At 44.5% G+C, this 14,231-nt stretch overlaps 1 protein-coding gene across 1 annotated transcript in view; it reads right to left on the bottom strand.

Annotated features, from left to right (window-relative positions):
* Positions 1 to 13,872, bottom strand: part of cplx1 (complexin 1) — a 92,684-nt gene extending 78,812 nt beyond the window's left edge. The window contains exons 1-2 of the mRNA XM_084719773.1: positions 13,470 to 13,872; positions 11,477 to 11,596 (exon numbers count right to left, since the gene is read on the bottom strand). Coding sequence (XP_084575899.1) covers positions 11,477 to 11,507 — 31 coding nt within the window. The 5' untranslated portion in view covers positions 11,508 to 11,596; positions 13,470 to 13,872. The remainder of the gene's footprint in view (positions 1 to 11,476; positions 11,597 to 13,469) is intronic.
* Between the last annotated feature and the right edge of the window lie 359 nt (positions 13,873 to 14,231).

Below are 14,231 nucleotides of genomic sequence, written 5' to 3'. Positions count from 1 at the left end.
ATGTTAAGGGTCAGGGCTATGCAAGTAGTGGTTTTGGGTAGGGCTAGGGTAAATCTTCAGAATTTGATGGTTTTCGTCCTTGTGGTGCGTTTGAGTCTAGGGTGGAAATTACAGGGGGGACAGGAGGGTCTGGACTGGAGAAGACAACAAACAGCTGCCCCCCACCAATAACTGTTTAATTTTACATGAAATAATAATATTCCCTGGAGAAGCTTGTGTTAAATAAGGACAATGTGTTTTTAAGTTTAGAAAGATTGTCTTCCCCTATCATATGCTACACAGTGGTTTGGTCCACTGCCTCACGTCCTCAGTAGGAGACGAGTGAAATAGAATCATCATAACTCTCTGAATTTTGGGGCGATTTTTAAGTGGTTTGCTTTTTTACAAACATCAGATGTATATTTACGATACAGGAAATTAAAAATGCCTTGTTTTGTAGGTGTAACAGTAATATTTCTAATCTACAGTTAATTTATTTCTATGTATACGGTTAAAAATTATCATTCTCAAAAAATTATCATAAGAATTGTGCCTATTTTAGTTGACCTACATTCTGGACAGAACAATAAATATTTTTGAAGAATTTTCTGTTTCTGTTAATTGAAGTATTTCTTCTGCTTTTTGGAGCTGTTCTATAAACATATGCTTCCAACAGTGAAATTGAATATCCGGTTTCAGTGCTTGTTGGTTTGTTGCTTACCAATTTTGTGAGGTTTTTTTTGTGTGTGTGTTCATGTCAGCATCATTTCTGTTCCCATCCTACTTGGGCTCACACACACACACACACACACACACACACACACACACACACACATGTACACAGACACTTTATCATCTAATGCCAGCTAAAGCCAACTACTAAGGTCCACCCCAGTCTCTCTTGTCTGTTTTTCACACACACACATACACACATCCCAGCCTCCCTTGTGGCTGCCTGATTGAGGTTCGCTTGCCTCGCCCTTTAGATTTACTGTAATCGACAAAGGAGGGAGGGAGGGAGGAAAGAAACGGGAGGAAATTTAAAATTGAAGGATGGAGGAGCACAGAGGAGGTGGAGAGAGTGATGGAGTAAAAGTGAAGAGGGAGGTTGGAGGTGGGGGAGGGAGGGAAATGAGGAGAGAGGCAGCACAGGAGGGGGCAATAAAGGCACACTCATAGAAATAAGGGTTCTAAAAGGATCCTTCCTGAGGGGCTGATAGTCTACACTGAACCATTTGCTTCTGAAGCACCCTGTTGGGAAGAAAGGGTTCTTTGTAAGACTAAGGGTTCCATTAAGAACCCTTTTCATCGAGTCTTTTCGGAGGAAAGAGTTTTTCAAGGATTGTTGAAAGACAATATGGTTCCTCACAGAACCCGTGGAAGACAAGAGGGTTTTAGGTAAAACCTAAAGGTCCCCCTGCATGGGTTCTACATGAAACCCTTGAAATATAAAAGGGTTCTTGGTAGAACACCTTGGGTGTGATGTAGATGAAACCCTTGGAATATAAAAGGGTTTTGGTGGAACACCTTGGGTAGGTTCTGCATGAAACCCTTGGAATATACAAGAGTTCTCGGTACAATCCCCTAGGGAGGGTTATACATTTAGCCCTTGGAATATAAATGGGTTCTTAGCAGAACACTCTGGGTGGGTTCTACATTAAAGCCTTGGAATATAAAAGGATTCTCAGTAGAACCCCTCGGGTGAGTTCTAGATGAAACCCTGGGAATATAAAGAGGTTTCCTGGGATGTTTCTGGATGAAACCATTGGAATTTAGGAGTTTTCTCTGTAGGATCCCCTGTGTGGCTTCTACATGGTTCTAGGTATTAACCCTTTAGGTTGGATTCAAGGTAGAACCCCCTGAAAGGGTCCCAAGTGAAACCTTTAAAAAAAAGGTTCAACCAGAAACTAAAAAGAGTTCTATATGGTTTGAGTTGGCACTTATATTTCTAATTGTGAAGGGAGGATTGTGACTGAGAAGAGAAGATGCGGAAGGTTAGAAGGAGGAAGGAGTCGTGAGTAGACTGATGAATAAAGGAATGAAGGGAAGTCGGGGAGGAAAGAGGAGAAGGAGAGAGACTCTGAAGCCGCAGAGGACAGAAAACATCTCCCATTAAACGGAGATTACAGCTTCTGTCGGTCCAGAGTGCAGCGCGACTTTACAACCTCTGCCGTCAGCCGCTGATGATATAACACCCAGTTTTAAAGATCAATTTGTCACTTTTCATCTCCTCCTACACCTCATTCTCCTCCTCCTCTTCCACCGAGGCTGAAGGCAGAGATGCCAGAGAAGGGGGAGGACGAGGAGGAGGACGGAGGAGGGGGAGGAGCAGGAGTTGCAGCTTCATCGAGAGAAAGAGGCGAGAAAGCGGACTTATATTTACGAGCGCTTTTGATGATGTCATACGCCATAAATCTTCCCCTCTCCCCCTGCACAGTTTCCCGTTCCTGCAGTAAGAGCTCCACACACACACACTGACACACACACACACTCTATAACTGCCCTGCAGGCCAAATCAATTCCTCATTTGTCCTTACTTTTCCCCCCTCCATGTCACTTATAAGCTATGGTTCTAAAACTGTGGTTTGGGCACTCCAGTAGTCCTTGAAGTGGATCTGTGGAGGTCCAAAATAAAAAGAGGAAAGGTTCCATTTTACTATGGTTTTATTCACTACACATAAAGGAGTAAATATATATTCTAGATTTGTGCTGGCTGTTTTCCATGTCATAAACTTGATTCAATTTCTGACCACTATTCCACCAAGGATTGACTTTCAGTAGTATTGCACATATCTGACATATGTGATAATGTGATTATATCACAAAATCTGCATTGTGATTAAAGCAAACAAGATGAGTTATTGCAGGATTTGTGAAACACAGTTCTTAGCATTGATTCCAAACTGGATCACTTTGTGTTTTTACTAGTGATGGGAGAAAAAAAAATCCATTCTCTGAATCAATTTTTTGATGACTGAATTGTTAATTGAACTGTTAGCTCAACACTAACACAATGGAATTCCCATTAACATGCCATTGGAATTAGCACCGTGATCACAGTAATATTATCTTAAAGAACTGATCTATTTTATTTAATATAAACCACCACGTGAGCTCAGGCTTTCAGGCTAATAACAGCTCACTAATAGCTCCTGACTTCCATCCATCCATCCATTATCTTCCACTTATCCGGGGCCGGGTCGCGGGGGCAGCAGTCTGAGCAGGGACACCCAGACTTCCCTCTCCGTGGACACTTCCTCCAGGTGTTCCGGAGGGACCCCAAGGCGTTCCCAGGCCAGCCGAGCGACATTGTCACTCCAGCGTGTCCTGGGTCTTCCCCGGGGCCTCCTCCCAGTGGGGCATGCCCGGAACACCTCCCTAGGGAGGCGCCCAGGAGGCATCCGATATAGATGCCCAAGCCACCTCAGCTGACTCCTCTTGACGTGGAGGAGCAGCGGCTCTACTCCGAGCTCCTCCCGGGTGACAGAGCTCCTCACCCATCTCTAAGGCAGTGCCCTGCCACCCTGCGGAGGAAACTCATTTCAGCCGCTTATATCCGAGATCTTGTTCTTTCGGTCATGACCCAGAGTTCATGACCATAGGTGAGGGTAAGAACGTAGATTGACCGGAAAATCGAGAGCTTCACCTTTCGGCTCAGCTCCTTCTTCCCCACGACAGACCGGCGCAACGACTGCATTCCTGCTGCCGCTGCACCAATCCATCTGTCGATCTCGCATTCCATCCTCCCCTCACTCGTAAACAAGACCCCAAGATATTAAACTCCTCCACTTGAGGCAGGGACTCTTCTCCGACCCGGAGGGAACAAGCCATCTTTTTCCAGTCGAGAACCATGGCCTCAGACTTGGAGGTGCTGATTCTCATCCCAGCTGCTTTGCACTCGGCTGCAAACCGCCCCAGTACAAGCTGAAGGTCCTGGTTCGAAGGAGCCAACAGGACAACATCATCTGCAAAAAGCAGAGATGAAATCCTGTGGTCCCCGAATCGGACTCCCTCTGGCCCCTGGCTGCGCCCTACAAATTCTGTCCATAAAAATAATGAACAGAACCGGTGACAAAGGGCAGCCCTGCCACTGAGGAGCTTCCGAACTACCTCAGTGACTTCAGCTTGGGTGATGAATGAGTCAGCCTCTGCTTCCTCTACGGAAGATGTGTCAGTGGGATTGAGGAGATCCTCGAAGTATTCCTTCCACCGTCCAACAATATCCCCAGTCGAAGTCAACAGCTCCCCACCACTGTAAACAGTGTTGGCAGGGTACTGCTTCCCCCTCCTGAGGCACCGGATGGTTTGCCAGAATCTCCTCGAGGCTGACCGGTAGTCCTCCTCCATGGCCTCCTTGAACTTTTCCCATGTCCGAGTTTTTGCTTCCACAACCACCCGGGCCGCAGCGCGCTTGGCCTGCCGGTACCCGTCGGCTGCCTCAGGAGTCCCACAAGCCAACCGAGCTCGATAAGACTCCTTCTTCAGCCTGACAGCATCCCTTACCTCCGGTGTCCACCACCGGGTTCGGGGATTGCCGCCGCGACAGGCACCGGAGACCTTACGGCCACAGCTCCGAATGGCCGCATCAACAATGGAGGCAGAGAACATGGTCCATTCGGACTCAATGTCTCCAGCCTCCCTCGGGATCTGGTCAAAGCTCTCCCGGAGGTGAGAGTTGAAGACCTCTCTGACAGATGGTTCCACCAGACGTCCCCAACAGACCCTCACAGTACGTTTGGGCCTGCCAAGTCTGTCCAGCTTCCTCCCCTGCCAGCGGATCCAACTCACCACCAGGTGGGATCAGTTGACAGTTCAGCCCCTCTCTTCACCCGAGTGTCCAAGACACACAGCCAGAGGTCAGTTGACATGACCACAAAGTCGATCATTGACCTCCGACCTAGGGTGTCCCCGTGCCACGTGCACTGATGGACACCCTTATGTTTGAACATGGTGTTCGTTATGGACAAACTGTGACTAGCACAGAAGTCCAATAATAGAACACCACTCGAGTTCAGATCGGGGGGGCCGTTCCTCCCAATCACGCCCCTCCAGGTAACACTATCGCCACCCACGTGAGCATTTAAGTCCCCCAGCAGGATGATGGAGTCCCCAGTCGGAGCACTTTCCAGCACCCCTCCCAAGGTCTCCAAGAAGGCCGGGTACTCTGCGCTGCCGTTCGGCCCATAGGCCGAAACGACAGTGAGGCACCTATCCCTGACCCGAAGGCGCAGGGCGGCGACCCTCTCGTTCACCGGGGAAAACTCCAACACATGGCGGCTGAGCTGGGGGGCTATTAGCAAGCCCACACCAGCCCGCCGCCTCTCATTGTGGGCAACTCCAGAATAGAAAAGAGTCCAGCCTCTCTCAAGGAGTTGGGTTCCAGAGCCCCGACTGTGCGTGGAGGTGAGCCCGACTATCTCTAGCCAGTACCGCTCAACCTCCCGCACTAGCTCAGGCTCCTTCCCCCCCAGCGAGGTGACATTCCATGTCCCCACTGTGAGATTCCATGTCCTGGGATTGGGTTGTCGGGGCCCCCGCCCACGACTGCCACCCAAATCACAACGCATCAGCCCCTTCTGAACCCTCTCGCTGGTGATGGGCCTACGGGAGGGCGGGCCCACGTCGCTCCTTCGGGCTGGGCCCGGCCGGGTCCCATGGGCAAAGACCCGGCCACCAGGCGCTTGCCTGCAAGCCCCAACCCCAGGCCTGGCTCCAGGGTGGGGCCCCGGTAATGCCAATCCGGGCGACGTAACTGACCCTGGTGTCAAACTTTCCATAGGGGGCTTTGGAGCTCCTGACTTTACATTGCTAATTCAGTCTGCTACTCTGGTTTCAACACACTGGCCAGCTACAACAACCTCAAAGGGTCAAAACTCACATCTGTGCTGAGTGCATGTTTTGGAGTTATTTCTCTAAGCTTGTTGGCTTGCCAACTGTCAGAAACCAGGCTAGTTAACACTAGTCAGTTGCTAACAGAAAAGTAAGTCGACAATTCATATTCCAGCAGACCTGGTTAAATAAAAGTGGATTGTGCAACACAGCAAGTAGTCAGTGACAGCCTCCTCTGTGTCGAACTCTCCAGCTCTCCATTGTCTCTAAGGTCAGCACAAACTATAAATAAAGTTGGACAAAACCAGAGCCAAAATATTGTGGATACAAGTGTCTGCCATCTTGTCCCGGTGACTGTATTTGGAGCCAGAATCTGCGCAGTAATGATCAGGGTTGGAGCCACACTTTCAAGTTCCTGTCCATACAACCAACTGATTCAATCGTGAGCAGCGCTCATGACAGGACATGAAGTCCCCATTTTATATCATCAAATAACTAATTAAAACCAATCCTCCAACTGCGATCAGAAAAATGAGGAAACATCAGTGTAACAAGAACTACCGAAAATTACAGAAACCATCTTTGGGAAAAATGTATTTGATGTGTACTTTAACGTTTTAGTTTGGTCTGTGTCCTATCCTTTAACATCGGGATAGCAGGATTTATGACTTATACCTCTCATGTTCATGTTCATTTACAATATATGTCGCAATTAGCACTGTGAAGACATTCTGCTAATGGTCACAGGTGCATATTCACATGTCAGAGTATACCTAAGCTCAACTTCACATGTAAGACTAGAGCGGACGTACTTAGCCATCAAATCTGTTGACACAGTGATTTCATTGGAATACATTTAAATTCAATTTGTTGAACATGATCACAGCTGGATGCTGTCACATGTGGTCTGTTGTACTTGAAGCCAGCTGTACTGCACAGACTGTGGAAAAAGCCTGAAGTTATCACTAGAGGCAAGCACAAGGAATATAATTCGCCTGCGTGCACTTGCACTTAAATCCACATGATTAGCTGTGCACCAGCTAAAACACACAAAACAACCAGCATGGTCTTTTCTTATATCCTGCTACAGACTGTTAATACCCTCCTCAGATGAGCCTTCATCTTCCCAGGGTCCCTGACATGAAAAACTTTGGGAAACTTCTGATCTCTGACTTGCATTTCAAAGGCAGAAAGGGTCGTGGGTGACAGAGATGAGCGCCTCCTCAGTGCCTAGTGAGACGACCTTGCTCTTCACTGTATAAAACAGACAGAATACAAATCACAGCCTAGATAGGAGCAGATGGAGTGTGAGTTTCTCCTCAGAGCGCACGGAGAGAGAGAGAAGTGAGATAATAGCCCACAGCTAATCCACTGCACACAGAAAACTCATTACTCCTTAAGAAGAAGACAGGGAAAAAAAACTTGCTCCCCAAGACGGAAAGAAATACTCTGCTTAAGGTGAAGACCTTGGCACAAACTGCCTGGTTTTCCTCATGTGTGAAATTTCTTTTATGCACAGTTCAGCGGATTTGACTCGTTGTCTTTATTGACGAGGAGCTTTGTACGAGCCCGGCAGTGGGCACCCGCAGCACCCCAGGATACCCACTAACACACCCACCTGCCGTGAGCCACACACAGGTCTAAAGACATGATGAACACACAACTACCGCACTGATACAAAGAAACTGAACACAGCCACAGACACCAGTAGCTTTAAAGCAACATACCAGTGTGTTTGCATGTTTTAACCACAAATGATGTGTACATTTTTGAACACATGCTACACAATTTTATAGTTTTTGGTAACTATTGGTTTCCGTTCATTTCTGTTTGACATAAAGACCTACTTTTAACTTAGATTTTATGCATATGGTGTGTTTTTCATATAACGACAATTTTCCTAAAATTAGATTAAAACCCTACCATTATATCACCTTGCTTATAGTATCGGAATATATTGCTCTATTCTGAATTGTAACTCCTGTATCATGATGTTTATCGTATTGCCATATTGTATTCTTGCCAACACACAGACCTATTAATGTTAAAGTCCAAACTGATTTGCAAGTTTTTTTTATTTCATTAAGTCAGGTCTGAAGTCATTAAATTTGTGACTTGAATCAGACTCAAGTCACCAATTTAATGGATTTAGACTCAAGACCACACCTCTGTTAGGTGCAGATAGACTTGAAAGAAAACTCTGCACTACTTAAGAATAGTGAAGTGAGTTTGGAATCGCAGACTTGGTGGCACACACAACTCAAGCAGGTTTCAAGTCTGCCAGCTGGATGGAATGGAAACCAATTGCTGTCTGGAACCACAGGGAAAAAAAGAAGAAAACCTGCCTATTAGTTGTGCTACGAAGAATAAATGTTTTGTAGTAAAAAGGTAAAAGATCATTTTGGGTACAGGACTTCCATAATGTTTTCATAGCATATTCTGCTGTACATACATTTACAAAGCCCTTTGAATTTTTGAATATGATTATTAGTAAAGCAGTTAATTGCAAAGAATCATCTATCTCATTCACTTTTATTTAATGACAAACACAAATTTCTGAGTGTAAAAATTATAGTCCAAAATAAAGGCATTTGAATCTAAATCTGTATAAAGAAGTGTGTATTTGCTAGATCTCACATTTGTAAAATAATAATTAGTCTGTAAATATGAATGATTAGTTTAAATCCAAATAAATTTTTAATGTTTTTAAATCATTCACAATGCTATCAGAGGACAAGCAGAGAAGACCAGTAATCAGACCTGTCTCATCCTTGTGGAAAATGTAAATACTGGAAAAGGGAAGTAGGTGGTATCAATGAAATTATAAGAAGCACCTGCTCAGCTGACATCGTGAAAGTGAATAAATGAGAATGAGGCGGTTTTGTATCTGTTTGATTACAATCAAACCACACAAGGAGGACAAAGCTTCACATTCAGCAGTTGTTTAACTAAGAGGATCCTGTTCCGCCTCATCCTTCAACATCTCTACCTGCTGTACTGAACAGATTTACTGTGACGTACGATCCATCATCGCTTCCAGAGACTGACCGGCCAGAGGAAGCAGTGACGACTGTGTACATGCTACATTAAGTCATGTAATGGAGAGCAGGTAGTCAAGCGGTGTGTGTGCATGGATAGCTTAGCACCTTGTGTTGAGATGAAACGCCCACTATCTCTTTTCACACCATCATTTTCTACTCAATGATCAGCCGTGTTTGGTGTCACACTGCAAGTGCTAAATAGGAATGTATACTTTTACCTGTTAATTTGTAGCTTCTTGTCATATTAGAGCTTGTTGAATTAGTATCTGTACTGTGCAATTAATATAAACTGAATCTTAACTCTTGCTATACGCAACATTTACTCCAGAGGTCACAGTACCAGCTTCTCAGACTAAAGCTCAAGTTATGGGGTGTCACCTGAACACACACTGCTCAGATTAAACTGTCAAAGTTGACAGTTCTGATCACACATAGATCAATATTCTGTGAGTAAATCTTTTCAGAGACATATTTTAGTGTCCTGTTTAGCTGTAAGACATTCTCCATTTTGGCACTTATGTCTAGAAGGGGATCCCAGACCTGGAAAGGATCTTGTGACAGTAATAATTTTAACCCAAACAAGTGTTTTCAGTCCCTAAACGTACCCACATCTTAAACAAAGTGTTGTCACATTATGACACATAAAAGTTTGTACAACGTGCACAAAGAACAAACAACGTGTACAAATCTTGCAAGATTTTTGAAAATCTAAGCCAGTAGAAACAACAACAACAATGACTGTTTTCATCATGGAACAATGGATAAATATTTACAGAAGACACTTCATGTTGGATTAATCATTATGGATTTATTTGATCGCTGCTGTTCGAAGCTGGATAACAAAACCCCTGAAAGGGAAAGTAACGCACCAGACCTGACACTGTAAAGGCACAAAGCTAGCACTAGCATTAGCATTGGCTTAACTTTTGCCTTTCCTACTCAATTTAATTGAATGAAAGGGACAACCCAAATAAGCTGCCTAAGCCTTTCAGGAGGGGGCCAAAACATAAAACAGATACAATAACAAATAACGAACAAATGCTAGAAAGCTCCAGAAAGCGCCCCTGGTACTCAAAAAGCCCTTACAACAAGTAGGGCCAGCTAAGTGCTGGCCTTGAGAAATATCAGTATACCAGCATGGCATGAGTTCACAATTAATTATTTGTTGATAACAACTCCGTCTTATGGTTCACTAAGCTTTGAGGCTGCCCCCCTTAATTTTTCCAGCCATTGGAAAACAACGCAACAGGCAAGACTTTTCATGGTCTTGAGAAACTGCGGTGTCATTTAACTGACACACTGTAACCTGTATTGTACATTTACTGCCACAGTGACAGCTTACTGCTCCACTACAAGCAGAACTGTCACTCTAAGTCTGCTCTTGCACTGTTCCTCAAAGTAGCGATGTTACGCTTAGAACAGTATCCTTCAATAAAGTCCAATAAGTATTTGAGTTTTCACGATAAACCGTCATCCCGCTTTTCCACTTTTCCAAAACACATACTGTTGCAGGCCTAGCTCATATTAATTAGTAACTAGTTGCTTTGGAAGTTGAAAAGTAGCCTTGACACATGACAAGAGTTTAAATATGCTTTTAATTCTGTCTCTGGTAGGAGCAGTTTATGGTTTATGTTTATGAATCATTACAACATTTGAGTGAGCGCCCTTTTATATCTGTCATATAGGCATAGTGCCAATCATTTCAGTCATTTAATTTGAAAGCTAGATGGTTGAGGACCACAGAGGACTTTCAGCGCAGAAATATCTGAGTCTGATCGCCTCCTGACAACACCAACAGATACCAACAGCAGCAGACCAGGACTGGATTTACACCCTGAGCAAACACTGACTCTGAAGGTAAATCACCAAGCTGTGAAAACCATTCAGGTCCCTTCACCTTCCACTGCACCATCTGTATATTCATATGTGATAACAAGTTCACATTCTTTCAAAATTCATTACTCTGTTATGATAATTTCATGTCCGGGGAGTCATTGCAGCACAAGCAATTAGAAAACCATTCACGTGCCTGCATGCTGGAATGAAATTATTGCAGATTAGATTCTGCCTTGATTATCTTTGTTCCCCTTCAGGTGGAAAATGTGTACTCAGCACGTCGAGATAAGAGTCACTGCAGCGTCCAGTCAGGAGCCACAGCGTGATTAATGGTGAGACTGAGCCACGGCACAGACCTGTTTTAACACCACTTGGTAAGCAGGTGGAACTCACTGGAACATGAAGTGCCCCTTTGGCCACACTGGTTCAATCTGCGTTACAGATCACCAGCCTGTTACAGTACACTGTACTCAGTGTGCCTCAGGGGCCAAACTGCGCCATGTGTGCCGAGCCAGCAGCAGATGTGGAGCAAAGATGCAAAAAAAAAAAAACAAAAAAAACAACAAAGCACACACAGGAAAAAGAAATAAAAAATGAATTGACTGCCTCCACTGCTGCAGCCTCACACTGAGGAGAACAATGATGTGTGAATTTGTGCATCAAGACGCGAAATTGGCAAGGCAATGAATATCACAAAGTCGGACAGAAGTTTGGAGAGAAATAAAACCACACACGCGTGTATTCACACACTCCAGGGTGCAACAGTGATAAAAAAAAAGGGTTGATCTTACCTCCCAACGCTTGTTTCATAACGAAATTCATGATGATGGCTTTTAATTCCCTGCCTTCCTTATCCGAGCAATGTTACATTCAACAGTGACAGAAAAGTAGAAGTCCTTTTGTAGCCAGATCTGGAAAAGAAAATGTCAGAAAACTGTGTGACTCTTTCAGAAAAACAATGTTGAAATTAATAATCCTAAACTATATCAGTTAGACAATGCAAGATGAGTGATTGTGACTTAACATGCCATTATAATGAATAACAATATACTATTACATATTTAAAGGCATAATATGCAATATTTTCCTAAAGAAAAAAAAAAGAATGTACTCAGAAACATAATCATCTATCAGTCACCTTCCACTCATCACATATGGTGTGTGGTGGTGTCTGTATCTGCAGAGACCTTGCAGCCCTCTGCCTGTATTTGTCATTATTTTGCTGCTCGGGACGCTTACCAACCTTAAAATGTTGATAGCTGATGTCCTGGGAATGAGACTCAACGATCAACAATCTCAATCTTTCTCTTGTGTTCACAAGGAGCTCAGACAAATCCTACTGATGCTGCCTTTAAAGGATACTACAGAAATAGTAAACAGTAATTTCAGAAATTACTATATTGAGCTCCAATTACAGTAATTAATTCATTAATTAATCTGTTAAATATTTTCTCAATTAACTGATCCTTAAAAATACAGAATATGGATAGTTTGTTTATAAAAAATGACTTAAAACAGTTACTCGATTGTCAAAATAGATGATGATTAACTAAATTTGGATTGCTACTAACAATTATTTTCATTTTCTCAAATAATCAATTAGTTGTTTGGTCTATAAAATGTCAGAAAATTGTGAAAAATGTCAATAAGTGTTTCCCAGAGCCAAAGATGATGTCCTCAAATGTCTCAAGATATTCACATTTAGTTTATATTATTATTGTTATTATAATAAGAGAATTTCTTTTTTTAAAAAAATGAGTTAAAACAATTAATCAATTAAGAAATTTAATCTTCCAATTATTTTTTCAATTAATCCATTTGTTGTTTGGTCTATAAAACGACATAAAATGGTGAAAAATATCGATCAGTGTTTCCCAAAGCCCAAGACGATGCCCTCAGAGATATTCAGTTTACTGTCATGAAGGAGTAAAGAAACTGGAAAGAAGCTGGAATCACAGAATTCTTACTTTTTTTGTTTAAAAAAAAAAACATGACTCAAAACGATCAGCACGGTTATCAAAATAGTTTGTAGTTAATTTAATAATCGATTCCTAATCGATGAATCATGGCAGCTCTAGTTTCCTCAATGCAGCAACTGAAGGACACCAAGGTCAATGGTTCAAACGCGACCCTGAACACAACCACGAACAGCGTTCAACATCTCACATCTACGGAGCAAATCAGCAGCTACGGCTCATCATTTCCTCGCAAATGTGGCGCTTATTTCACCCCCCCCCCCCCCCAAGAATCCCGCGGACGGCTGAGTGTTGGGTGTCACGACAGTCAGTAATAACCTCTGTGTGGCCGAGCTGTGCCCTGCAGCCCGGCGAGTTTGGAGAAAAAGTGCACGGTGCAAGTCCTCTCCGCTTGGCAGGACGGTCTGTTGTCATGCAAGTGTGTATATGTGTGTGTGGACGCCGGGCTAAACCACTGCTGTGTATTTTTCCTGATCATGTGGTAAAACTTTCCATCCTCCATTGGAGGGGACATTGGACATCCCACATCCCAAAGCTGCTCCTATACAGTGCGTTAATTAAGCGACAATACAGCCTGATGCGTGCGTATTTACAGCTATAAATACGCAGTGAACGTGCAGAAAATGTGTTCACAAATCGACCTGATTGTGCGTTTGCGCGCACAGAGACAGAGATGGTGTAAAAAGCAGGGATACACATGCACTTCCTTGTTTGATCAGAGGCTGCTTTCAGCACCACCGCGACTGGATAGCTCCCCAAACCAAACCGTGGAATTGCACTGAAGCGGCGGCATCAAGCATCGATTTACCTCCGACGTCCGACGAGCGGCTGAAATCCTCCTCACACACTCACACAGCGAGCAGGGATGAGAGAGCAGAGCTTCAGCTGCAGCACCAAGTTCTCCTGCAGCAGGCAACAGCAGCACGGGCTAATCTAACTGCTCGTCCCTCGCATCTCCGGCTCCCGGGGCTGGAAAAAGGACGTCCTTGGTGCCTCCTCCTGCCTGCCTGCCTGCCTACCGCTTCGTCTTCCTGCACACACACTCACTCACTCACACACACTCACACGTAGAGAGAAAGAGGAGGAGTAGAGGAGGGGGTGGTGGTGGTGGTGGTGGTTTGCGGAGGGTGAAGCTGTTGCCGTTCACAGCGTGATGGGAAGGAAGGAGCGACTGGATCACATGGAGGGATGGAGAGGGAAACGTCCCGCTAACGTCCTCCTGACCGATAGAGAGAGATCAATTATTCAGCCCTGACGCTGGCTGGCTGCTCCCTCCTACAGCCCGCCCCCCTTCTCTGCAACGGTGGTGGGGGGGACTCCGCTTTCACTTAAAACGGTAGTGCAGAATTGAACGGGAATGTGATGGGGTACTGGGTAAATATGTTGGCGCTGGATGTCTCTTGGTTTGCCTGCACTGTCTTCTTTCATGTGACATGCATTCCATTTGCATCCAGGAGATACAAAGGGAAAAAACATAAAATGTCCCTCTCCTTTTACTATAGGGACTTCCAGATCGTGGAATTTCGTACACCACATCACTGGTGGTGCCTTCATGGATAAGCCTATGGCA

Source organism: Lutjanus erythropterus, chromosome 5 (assembly GCF_056507025.1).
Source record: "Lutjanus erythropterus isolate fLutEry1 chromosome 5, fLutEry1.hap2, whole genome shotgun sequence".
Taxonomy (NCBI): domain Eukaryota; kingdom Metazoa; phylum Chordata; class Actinopteri; order Lutjaniformes; family Lutjanidae; genus Lutjanus; species Lutjanus erythropterus.
This window is presented reverse-complemented; position numbering and strand designations above follow the sequence as displayed.